This window comes from Gobius niger, assembly GCF_951799975.1.
Source record: "Gobius niger genome assembly, chromosome: 3".
In the NCBI taxonomy this organism is placed as follows: Eukaryota; Metazoa; Chordata; class Actinopteri; order Gobiiformes; family Gobiidae; genus Gobius; species Gobius niger.
In genome coordinates this window covers 28660266-28672789 of record NC_136854.1, presented here as the reverse complement: position 1 = coordinate 28672789, position 12524 = coordinate 28660266, and the positions used below count along the sequence as shown (strand labels likewise).

Below are 12524 nucleotides of genomic sequence, written 5' to 3'. Positions count from 1 at the left end.
TCCAAGGTAAATAGTAGCCTGAATTAAAAAGTCCTCCAAACGTTGCCATATCTGATTTGTAGAAAGCTCCTTTGTGAATTCCACGTGTAGTAACGCCGGCCGCAGGTAAACAAACTACTGTAGATCCGGTAACCGAGCAGATCACTCTGCTGCTGCGTCGCTTACAACCAGAAGCTGATGCTACTCAGATATAAGTTATTTTAAATGCAAAATGGTTATATTTCAAAAATCCTTCAGTCAAAACAGACATTTATATCGGTAGTCTGGTGTTATAAGTCATTTGCCTCAGGTGCACTGTGCTTGGGTCAGACGTTTTTAATGCAGGCTACTAGTAGTTACCATAGACATGCACTAGCCTAGCACTAGCCTAGCACTACTAAACTCTTAAATATAAGGACTTTTTGAATTAAAAATATATGTATCTCCAGAATAGACAACAACACTCTGGATAACTAGGAAATGAGGCCCTATGTCAAAAATCCTGAAATATCCCTTTAAGTCCAAAAAATGCTGGTTTCCTTTTGCTCTACAGCCTTTAATGTATGTATGGTAATCCAGTGCAAGTTGATTCAGTGTGGAATGTTTGGGTAAAAATCTGAACTGACATTTGGATATTAATGAGTTTTCACTTTTTCATTTACAATTCTCTCAAGATTTTTTTTTTACAGTGCAGGAGGTTAGTGATATCAGTCTATAGCTTGTATGGGCGTGACCAATTGTATTCAGTGTACATGCTCCAAAGTTGTAAAAAGATGCAATGTAATACGCTTGAGTGTGAGAAAGTGTGTCCTCTAACACTTTCCCTAAATCTGATTAGCTTTTCTCACTTCCTGTCTATGATCTGCTTTGTGTAGTCTCCTGTTGCACCTCCCTGCAATGTCTAAAAGCCCACTGCTGCTGGCCACAACATGCCCCTCCTTAACTGGCTCTGGAAACTATTCATGAGATGGATAAGTGGCACAGATCCATAAAGCCAGAGACCAGAAGAGGCTGAGTCAGCTTGACAAAATAACCAAGCAACAATCAGTGTGTGTTTGTTTTCATTCAGATTCAATTTACCAACAGGAATTTTTGGGGAATCGATGGAGTTGGTTGATGATCCAAGGTCTAGGCTGCAAGTGGAAGTCCTCCCAGCAGCCCCTCTTTATGTGTGCTCAGTGAAAAGTAGCAGCTCCAGCGCCATCCAGCAGCGGGGCTACTCCGCATCCGTCTTCCTCAAACACAAAGACAAACTGGAAAAGGTGAGCAAACAAGGATCAGCAACTCCCTTTAAGAGCATGACTTACAGCGCACACATACAAACTGCTGACCGCCTGATACCACCATGCCTGAATCAATAGAACATACATTGCATTAGGGTTGAATTGCAAAGTAATAAAAAAGACTGTTTATGGTTTAGTTCAACAATGCGACTAAAATCTGACATTGTTGTGGGCAGCCAAATATTCACACATGTATAAATCGTACGGTATATTGTTTGAACGTATTAATCTATTGTGGGGCTACTTTATTTTTGCATTTTGATGTAATTGTGATTAACTAAAGCCAACTTCAAACTTCAAAATATAACTAAATGCACCACAGACTTAAAATCATTAAAGATGTCACCTGTTCAGTAAAAGTTGCCCTGTTTGTTGCTTTTTCCCAATCCTCAAGTAAATAACCTGTCAGAATTATTGATTGAGATGGTGTTGCATTCTCGTTTGTACACCTTAACAAATCTGCAGTGTTTAATCTAAGCTTTTGAACGATTCAGCCACTTGGAAAGCAGTCTGGTGAAATTGTTAAATGTCCACAAAACAACATTGGTTATTTTCCTCTATGCACATTAGGTAGCGGCAAAGCAGTGACAAATGTTTAGATAGTCTTCGAACGGAATTCTCTAAATCTATTGCCTCAGAAAAAAAAGGAAAAAAAAACATGAATTATTTATTATAAACTCCTTCCTCTCCTTTCTATTTGGCTGCCAGTGCTAAAGCTATAGACAGAATGCTTTTACCTCTCTATCCTTATATGCTCTGTGAGTCCACACACCAATTGGCGAGTGGCCCGGCCCTTTGCCATGGCACTGTTCCCAGTCAGGCTTCAATCAGCACCTGACACTGATGCTGTGGAAATAAAATAGCCCCCTGCTGTTTTATCTCAGGTGTGAAGGTGAAAGCCCTACCTTCCTATGTGCCTATATGCGGCTCCTAGACCCTTACAGTGGCATGGACGATGAAAAAGCATCAATCAATTGTATATACAATCGTTTGTGACATGAAAGCCTGACCAGCGGCAAAAATATATGCCCCCGACTTGAAAGTGAATCTCTCCTCTATAGAGCTATTAAAAGCAGTTTAACTGGGCTCTGGTTGGCATTTAAAAGTGCCGTAAAATCAGACGGATGTCCCACTCAGAAAGTCAGGAAGCAAACCAGACCTACTTTAAAGGTTAACTCATTCCAAAAAGTCCAGTTGAACAGAATAGCTGAATATGGGAAGATTGTTTTCTTTTTTTCCCCCCAAGTTTCTATCAGGGATTTCATGGCATGAAGTAAGGCGGGCTATAGTTTAGTGTCCCAGCTGGGAAATGTGTCCTCTTCTATATCTGACTCATCCTTCAATGAATGGGGTCTGGGTTCATTCCACACCATAGGACATTGCTGGAACATGTAGGGGGATGAAAATAATTAGTTTTAACATTTTTAAACTCTGTATAGTCCCTTTAGTGTAAGCATGCCTGTCCTACTCCCTCAAGATAGGTCTGTCTTAGGTCACTGTTCTTTTGTCTCGTGATCTGTATTGTTTGTATTAGTGTTTTCACAATTGACAAAAAAAAATCTGCCAATGAATAAAGAAAAAAATTATGAGTGTGTCTTTGGGCCATCACACGTTTTTGCAGGTGCGCTTCAAGGATCATCCAGGGAGAACATCTGAAGAATTTTTGAGGAAGGAGGCGATCTGAGGCACTCTGACTTTAGTGAATTTACTAAAGTCAGAGTGCCTTGGATCGCCTCCCACTTTAGTGAATTTACTAAAGTCAGAGTGCCTTGGATCGCCTCCTTCCTCAAAAATTCAGCTAATTTGGCATGTTTTAAGTATATGAGAGCGTGCTTGCAGGAAACATGAATAGAATTTGTTCCCATCCTGTTATTTAGACGCGTTTTAAAAATGTTGAACTAAAAAGATATTCTATGTAAAAAGAAGAAAAAAAAGCCACCCCTGAAAAATTAGGCCGGCCAAAGGAAAACAGGCCCATTATCATAAAGGCCTTGATAAGCAGAAGTTATTGCTCCGTCTAGAGTGGGACCATACATTAGAATGACACTGCAGAGAGCACTTTTCATTATAAGATTGCACATGTGCACATGTGCTAAACAAGAGCTGTTCCATCCAGTCCACAGTCCAGATAGAGCACCTTTTTATTACAATATCCACTACATATGCACTCATAAAGGTGTTTACACACTGCTCCTCTCTACTTTTAGAAAGTGTCTCTCCCTCTGTTTTATTTTTTCTCTCTAAGGTTGTCTTATAGAGGTCGCCTTCTGCCACAGCAGGTTTCATTGCTGTGACTTTGTTGCACTGTGAGCTATTACTCTGTGGCATTTCAGCTGGTCATTATAAATTTGTGTAGTATTAACAAAGCTTATACACTTTTGGTTGAGGGAGACCAAATAATCTCTGCAGTGTGCCAAGGTGCCTTATTTAATGAGACCTGTGACAAAAACAGACCTGCTTTCATCCGTACACTAACACTACACTGTAATTCTTTAGCTCTTCAATGCCATTTAGCTTCTCATGTTTCTTGTACATATCTCATTACATCCGTTGTTTCCCCATTGCATGCTGCCCTGCCATACAGTACACACTGCCAGTTTGCCTGCAGCCAGCAGCATGATGTTTTCAGCTCTTTTAGCTTAGAAAAAGAACAAGTAAGCATTGGTGCTCTTTCTGTAAGCAGTTGCAATTGGCTTGAGACGAGCCTCAGTTCTTGGCATTGAATTAAGCATAACCAAGCCTAACTCTAGTGTCACTGATACAGCACAATACCATACTTCTAAGGATAATGTCAGTTTTGTGCACAGACAGCAATGATTTAATGATTTAATGATGTGTATCACCAGCATGTTTTGACAGCCGCTAAGGATTTTTGTTGAGAAACAGATAAAACATACAGAAAATGAGAAAGAGAGAGGGAAGTGCAAGTGAGGGGTGTGCCTGGGCTTACAGCTACAGCACTGCATTGGCTCTGTGAAAAAGAGGGGATGGTCTGTTTTAACTGCTTCTTTGCGCTGGTGGAGGAGAGGCAGAGACAGTGAGCACAAAGGGTATGGCTATGGGAACTGTAGTGGGACACTGGGACAGACAAGGAAACAAGGTGCACATATATTAGTGTGCGGGCTCTGTACAAGCTGCATAATGAAGACAGAGTTTGAAGAGCACAGAGCGGGACAGGCTCAGGGCCCCAGGAGAGTGGCAGATCGACGGAGGGAAATGTAAGCTGGCATTTTACACCTGTCTGAAAAGTTCGCAGAGGTGTTGCTCCCATGGCAGGACAGGCGACGCAAGAGCATGTGAAGGTGATGTTTGCAGCATTGTGATCTTATTTTAGGCTGAACAGTGTAACTATGTTGATCATACAATACAACATTTTGATGCACTACCAGACCAGTGGTAAACGCAATTCCAGCATTTTACAGTGAATTCAGTGAGTAAATAGTAACTACTGGCATATTCTAAGACTCTACAGACACTTAGCTAAAAAATGACTTAAATAGATACACTTTTAAAATCTATTTGATTCTAGGACTCAACACAATTGTATCAAGGCTTTAGTTAAATATTTCTCAATGTGTAAAACAGAAGGAGATGGTGGACTCTACTAACATTCAGCTTTGTTTGTTTTTTGATTAGTAATTGAAATGTATTTTAGGGCCAACATTCAGCTTCTGATCATATGGAAATTGAATTTGCAGATATTGCAGTAAACGTTGTTATATGTTCCCCTATTAACTTGTGATTAGCGGTCATGTGTAATTAACTTTGCGGCAGATGAGATGTGTTTTTTTGCAGATAAACAGTTTCGGCACTTGCATACGCTGGTACATGTATTAGTGTTGACATCAGCATGTGCCTGACCTGCCGGAATCTGACAGCCTGCTCTGGATTACAGTGTGATTGGCTCTTCGGGCAGGCATCTATCCACATGTCAGACACGTTTTGACTGTAGCAAACATAATGAGCCGCATCTCCACCAGCCTGTCAGCCCATTGACTCAAAGAAAAATAATACGGGGTTCCAGATTTCCATGAATTGTGCTGACTTTTCATGAACTAAATATTCCAAGGGTGAAACAGCATGGGTTTGGAGGAAGCATCTGCTTACACACACACACACACACACACTGCTCGGTGCAATTTGCTTGATTGATCAAACGCAACCAACAGGAATATATAATGTCATGTTGACAGCAACTTACAAAGCGGTAAATGAGGAAAAATACGCAAACTTAAGCAAACCACAAGCGCCTTTTCTGCAGCTTTCACTTGAATCAAAGCTCTGCAGGCTCCATCAGAAATACAGCATTGTTGCATAATGCAGGTGACCATGCTGCGCCTTGACAGTCTCCCCTATTATTGCACTTTCACTACAGACAGTAATTTAACTTTTTCTTAATCTCGCTTTCCTCCCCTGGCACAGAGGTCATAAGACTCTGCTCAACAACACTTTGCATCAGCACCAAAGCTGACAATATGTTACAGTCTACCACAGGCGTTCCAATATGCTTTACAGTGGAGCTTTTGTGTGTCAATTTGCCTTCATTGAGGGAGCGTTCCACTTGACTTAGTCCCTGCTCATGGTCTAAAATGGGATTTCTGAAGGCGGGTGTGTCTTTGCTCCAATCTGCGGTCCCTAACCGAGCTGGAATAGGACACCTGTATTTGTTGTTGGATTGATCGAACCTTTTATCAATAATGTCGACCTAAGGACATCAGCATTAGAGAGATAATCATTTTCCTGTCGCATTCCATTAAAAGTTAAATCCCACATCAATGTCGTCAGACTGGCTGCATTTAAAAGGTCTTACTTGCAAAACAGCAAAAAAAAAGGCTCATTTTGAAGGAACATGTAGGGATTTAGTGTTACCCTATATGAACACCAGTCCAGTGTTAATAACATTTAACTAAAACATGATGCCAGGACATAAGATTTATGGTTTATTTAGTATTTAGTTATTTAGTATAGTTTAAGACATGGCAGGCTATACTTTGAATATTTTCTAGTCATTTAGTCATTTTACTTGTTTTTGCTTTATTGATATTCATTATACTGTATTCTGGTACTGTATATATTTTTTGTGTCTCTTCCCTTTCAGACCCAGCAAAAATGCATTGCTATCTTCGCCCTGGCCTGTTGCTTTGCTGTTCTTGTGGCTTTGTTTTTCTCATCCGTGGATATTTGGGGAGATAGTGAGGATGGCATCACAGAGGAGAACTGCAGCAGGAACTGTCGGTAAGTAAAGAACAGGAAATGTGTCCAACTTCACCAACCATGTCTGTTTCTCTTCGTGGACACATTTATGAGAAAGTTGGGGAAAGTATTTCATCTAGTTAACTTTTCTCATTTGCGTAGTAATTTGGCCTACAATTTAAAATGATGCCCTTCCTCATTGAATGTTCACCGTTTATCCGAGCTTGGGACCTTCATAAATAATACTTGAGTTTGCCTCCTCGTGTAAGAATTCATTGTGGGGACAGTGGCACAGATAGTGTTTATTTATTTATTGGTTTATTTGGTCGGGACAGTGCATGTTAATGAACACATATGGGTCTCATGCATGTAAACAAGCCACACCAGATTGTAGCCATGGGCTAATTTCCATCCGTTGTCCCACACTCGCACTCTCAAACACACTCATTCATTCAGGCCTATTGTACATGTTTTTAGTGGTAGGGCAAACCGGAGTACCTGGAGGAAACCTACACAGACACAGGGAGAACATGCAAACTCCACACAGAAAGGCCCCGTCCAGGTGGGAACAAACCCGGGACCTTCTAGCTGTGAAGCACTAGCTCTAACCGCTGTGCTACCATGCCAAGAGGGGGCCGTCTTGGTACTGGGAAGTCAGCGGTTCGAATCCCGCAGGTTCACACTGTCATTGTGTCCTTGGGCAAGACACTTTATCCACCTTATCTCAAGTGTCTGTCACTGGTGTATGAATGATAGTGGGAATGGGTGAAGGGTCTCTTAATGTTAATGTAAGTAAAGATCTGATCACCTACCTCTATTACTTCCAGCTTTGTTCTTGTGGAGAATATTCCTGGTGACCTCCTGTTTCCTCCTGACGCAAAGGCAAACCTGCCTCTGTCTGCAGGATTTCACACACTGTTGGATTTGGCAAAACATTCGATTGAGGTGGTGTCTCCAACCTGGAATCTCAACTCTTGGGATGCGGACACCATACCAGGTTCTGCAAAACAGGTACAAAGTGACTGAGCTTTGACTTTTTCCAAACTTGGATAATTTTACTGGACTTCTGGAAGGCAAACTTTCATTTTCTGTGAAGATGTACCAAGTGTTTTCTAACTAATGTCTCTAGTCTTGTAGGTTGTAGTCGATACTGTATTGACCTTTGTATTGACATTTTCACATCTGCCACATGTGACTGTAATTCTTGTCTACAGTAATACGTGGCTTGGGTCTCTTCTTCTCAGGGCCAGCTTTTGCTACAGAGGCTGATTGGACTGAAATCTCGAGGGGTTAAATTGAGAATTGCCAGTAGCCTGACTGACTCGGCTGAGCTGAAGACCTTGAAGGCACATGGTATGTCATTTTTCAGCATTAATGAAAGCTGTTTGTAATGCCACTAAAGCAGTTTCTCCAAAACAACAAGAGTAACTGATAGAGCTATTATCTTCTATGTGTGGCATCCTCTATGAAAATTATTATGTCTGCTTTATTTAACACAATATTGATTCAAATAGTAGTTTGTAGATACTGTAGCAGTCTCACATATACTGTAACTGCAAAGGATATAATGTCAAATATCAATTTAAAGAAATATGTTTAGAAAGGTTGTTATACCGGTGAGTGAGTGAGTGAGTGAGTGAGTGAGTGAGTGAGTGAGTGAGTGAGTGAGTGAGTGAGTGAGTGAGTGAGTGAGTGAGTGAGTGAGTGAGTGAGTGAGTGAGTGAGTGAGTGAGTGAGTGAGTGAGTGAGTGAGTGAGTGAGTGAGTGAGTGAGTGAGTGGTGGGGCTGATGACGCAGACTGGTTGCCTCGCATCCGTCAGTCTACCCCAGGGCAGCTATGGCTACAATAGTAGCTTACCACCACCAAGTATGGAGTGAATGAATAATGCCATGTAAAGCGTCTTTGAGTGTCTGGAAAAGCAATATATAAAACCAATGCATTATTATTTTTAGTGGTAGGGGAAACCGGAGTACCCGGAGGAAACCTACACAGACACAGGAAGAACATGCAAATTCCACACGGAAAGGCCTTGTCCAGGTGGGATCCTCATGGTGGTGCTCTAACCGCTGCACCACCATGCTGCCCCAACTGAATATTGCTCCAAGCCCATTTGGACTTAATATAAAGCCATTGCATTGTCATTTTCTATACCAACGTTAATTCTTTGCTTGTGTGCTTTCTAGGTGCAGAGATGTCTTTTGTTAATATGACAGTTTTTACCAGAGGGGGGCTGCATTCTTCATTTTGGATAGTGGACCGCAAGCACATATACATAGGGAGCGGCGATATGGACTGGAGGTCATTTTCTATAGTAAGTATATGAACATTAACAGAGTGAAATTAAAACTGGAATGAGATAATTTATATAATGAATTTTACCTTGTGGGGTCCTCTATGGCCCCAAATGGTGACTGCATGTGGCTTTAATTTGAGAGATTAATGAGACAGACGTAATTAAATGACATCCTCTGCACACCTACAGGGACAGGATGAACCGCACAAAGTCTGAGCACTTGTACTTCGTGCACACCTGCGAGGTTGCTCCTAATGCAGGGTTGTAATTCCTAATGCGTAACAGGGTTGATTTAGGAGGTCTGTCTGCATTGGGCCGAAAAGACAAGTAGCACTTGGCTTTGTCTTGAATATGTATGTTTACAATTGTGGAGCGTGTTGGCACGGACTGCAATTTGGGGCCTTTCAATTTAGAATAAGGAAAAATAACAAGCTCTGAACATTCATCAAAATTGTGCCATGTGGCTGGGAAGCACTTTTTCATGATTTTGCATAACACCGGTTTGGAGAAAAGAAAGAAAGCACATTTACAACTGACTTTTCTTGAGCATGTAATAAGACAAAAATAAATCTGCTGTGTCGCAAGGATATTTTTAGAAGCCTTCGTCTTTGTTCGTTATTTTGCTGTGTGTGCTGACTTACTACAGAGGCCTCCTGGTCCGATCTAATTTTCAGCCCAATACCAATACAGCCTCATTAATAACACATCTCACAGCGTCTCCTCTCATCAGTCACCTGGACCTAGAGTAAATTATGTGCCAGATCAGCTGTTTTCTGCACTGTGTCTGTCGCTCCACAGAGGAAAGAGCTGGGGCTGATGGCGTATAACTGCAGCTGTCTGGCTCTGGACCTCCACAGAGTCTTCTCATTTTACTGGCAGCTCCATGAGCGTGACTACATCCCCTCCATCTGGTCCCGGAGAATCACCGGCCTCTACAACCGGCACGAGCCACTGGATCTACAAGTCAATGATACGGAAGCCACAGCTTATGTTTCTGTGAGCAACTGTTATAACCTATTTGTCTGTATTATACCTTAATAATAACAGCAGACATACAGTAGAAGTGACAGTAAAGAAGCTGGCTATAGCGTCACTGTATCCATCACAAGACAGCAAACAGGAAGTCATACTAATAATAAACTTACTGAGCGGAATTAGTACAGTAAGATTGTGATCTGATTGCTGTGAAGGTCTGCTAATTTGGAGAGATCCTGATATTGTGATTAAGTGCTAATTTTTTTTTATGGAGATCTGAGCTAAAAACACACACTACTTCTCCTGCTAGGCAGCTCCATGGTGCTCTGAGTGAATGAAAGGTATAACCAACCAATCATGATGAAGTGTGAACTTACAGAAGAAGTAGATGGCTTTAGATGAAGGCAATATAGAGATGCTAAGTACATATGAATCATGATGAAATCAATATTGTAATCTAAGATGCAAGAAAATTAAGGAAACAGGTACCAGCAAGCATGTTTTAAGGTACCACGTGTTGATGCCTGTTGGGTCCTGGTACAGCACTAAAGAAAGTTACTAGGGTGTTCAACTCAAATAGATAATACACATTTATAAGAAAACATTTGGTTCTGTTTTATGGTTTTAGAATTCACTAGAACTGCTAAAACAGTATGTTGTAACAGTCACTGCTACTACAAGTAGTTTCTTAATCAAAAGAACCTGAGTAAATTGTTGTCATGAGCATGAGGAGCATCTTTATCCCAAACCTAGTATAATTTGACACAAATTAATTTTGTTACCAGTCGAATCAGGAGTGCCGTGTTTATCATCCTACAGGCACTAATGGAACCATGCTGTTAAGCTGCCAACGTCAACCTGCACAGTGTGGGTCTTTTTTAGGGACACACAAGCATTTAAATATGATATAATGTGTTTTTAAATCTCATTCTTCTTGAGCTGTGATGGTTGTTATGAAATGGCCAAAAGTTCTGTTTTACAAACATAGTTGACATGTGAAAATGATTTGAATTCAATCTTGTCTTTATGATGTATTCCACATTCAGACCTCGCCTGAGCTCTTCTGCCCTAAAGATCGAACCAGAGATATAGATGCCATATCTCAAGTCATTCAGGGCGCCCAAACATTTATCTTCATCTCTGTGACAGACTATCTCCCTTTGGTGAACAGGAAACTCAAAGGAAACCTCATTACCAGGTACTACATCTAGCATACACAATTCAAGCCATTGCGCATGAGATAGACAAAATTACTATTGTTAATTTTACGTCTGGACCGTGCTCCTCAAACTGTGGTACATGTACTGCAGGTGTTCCTTGAGCTTCTTTAGGTATTAATCAGCAATATCTGCAATTTTAACTGAATTTGTTTAAATAGAAATGATTGTATACTTTGCAAATGCATTTAAGTTAGGTGTCATTTCTGGTTTAGACATGATTTACTCCTGGTTTAGATGTGATTTTTTTTTTTTTTCCTAATTTGATCTTGGCCTTGTGATACTTGGAGGTAAAAAATTTTAAGGCGGTACAGTTTGAGAACCACTGTTCTACAAGATGAATAACAATCTGTCACAATGTGAATGATCCCAACACATAATGGGAGATTTTATGTAAATAAAATGTAAAACTTTCCCTTAGGTATTGGTCATCTATCGATGAAGTCATCAGAGAGGCTGTGGTGCTGAGAAGAATCAAAGTTCGTCTGCTTATTACTTACTGGAAAAAGACTAATCCACTCACCTTTAACTTTGTGGCCTCCCTCAAGTCGCTTTGCTTGCAACTTCATAATTGCTCCCTGGAAGTGGTAGAGAAATCCTTAATTAACTAAGCACTATTTGTATAATTACCAAATCTCAAGAAAAAAGTATGATTTGAATATTATGTATGGTTTGCAGAGGTTCTTTAGTAGAACTGAGCAAAAGGGGGATATCCAGGATCCACTCAACCATAACAGATATATGGTGACTGATAACGCTGTCTATATTGGTAAGCTACTATAATATGCTGCATGCTTTGATTGGAAATTATTTGATTCCTTATTGTGCACGATCTGTTCATAGGAAATCATAACTGGGCAGGGAGTGACTTTACCATCAATGTAGGAGTTGGGCTTGTCCTCATGCTGCAGAATAACCTCAAGAGCAGAGCAAGGACAATCCTGGGCCAAGTCCGTGCCACTTTTGATAGAGACTGGAGATCGCGTTACACCAAGACCCAACAAAGCACTAAGTATCAAAACGGCAAATACAGAGACATTCAAAAAGAGGAGTTTCATTCAAAAGCTAAAGAGAGGGGAAATTATTCAAAATATCCCTTATCTCTACAAGTACTCTGAATGCACCACACAAACCAGAGCTCCAATATGCCGTTTAAGACTTGTATATTGTACACTTGCAGCTTTATATACACTGTATATTTGTTGATTGCAGTAGCAAGTACACCACTAATAACTCTGCTAAATAAATGGGCTACATAACAAAGCATGCAATGCAGCATGAATATAACCAAATTAACCAATTCCTTCAACACATAATAACAGAATAATAAGCAGTGCCTAACAGGTTTTAAAGTTTTCAGATCCACAAGCAGGCAGTCAAAATAACATTTTAGTAGAGCTTTTGGATTTGTGCAATTCAGACAATAGAATAAGAGTGGCATGAAAGCGTTTTATTTATTTGACTTCTTACACTATTTATTAAAACTTTTTTAAGTGTTGATGTCTTCGTCCTATGCAAATATTGTGATTGTCAATGATACACTAAGCTGTTGCATCTACAGTATAATAAGATAAAGTTTTTAA

The 12524-nt window shown here is 40.4% G+C and overlaps 1 protein-coding gene across 2 annotated transcripts; it reads left to right on the top strand.

The window, feature by feature from the left end:
* The first annotated feature begins 886 nt into the window (after positions 1-886).
* pld5 (phospholipase D family member 5) lies at positions 887-12361 on the top strand. Of its 2 annotated transcripts, none has more exons than XM_079553760.1 (10): positions 887-1241; positions 6361-6497; positions 7283-7466; positions 7700-7808; positions 8640-8767; positions 9548-9745; positions 10771-10922; positions 11363-11528; positions 11620-11710; positions 11785-12361. In XM_079553760.1, exons 1-10 carry the CDS (start codon positions 1083-1085, stop codon positions 12057-12059), a joined length of 1599 nt encoding a protein of 532 aa, XP_079409886.1. In that variant the 5' UTR covers positions 887-1082; the 3' UTR covers positions 12060-12361. The 2 variants fall into 2 exon arrangements, with proteins under 2 accessions (XP_079409886.1, XP_079409887.1); XM_079553761.1 differs by lacking the exon at positions 887-1241 and adding an exon at positions 4275-4564 and having other exon boundaries at positions 11785-12360.
* The last annotated feature ends 163 nt before the right edge of the window (positions 12362-12524 follow it).

What these genes read in the sequence shown, in the direction of transcription:
- pld5 (XM_079553760.1), top strand. Translation starts at nt 1,083, where the DNA reads ATGGAGTTGGTTGATGATCCAAGGTCTAGGCTGCAAGTGGAAGTCCTC. An exon ending in TACCAGGTTCTGCAAAACAG is followed by an intron (nt 7,467 to 7,699) that starts GTACAAAGTGAC and finishes TCTTCTTCTCAG; the next exon opens with GGCCAGCTTTTGCTACAGAG. An exon ending in ACTGGAGGTCATTTTCTATA is followed by an intron (nt 8,768 to 9,547) that starts GTAAGTATATGA and finishes GTCGCTCCACAG; the next exon opens with AGGAAAGAGCTGGGGCTGAT.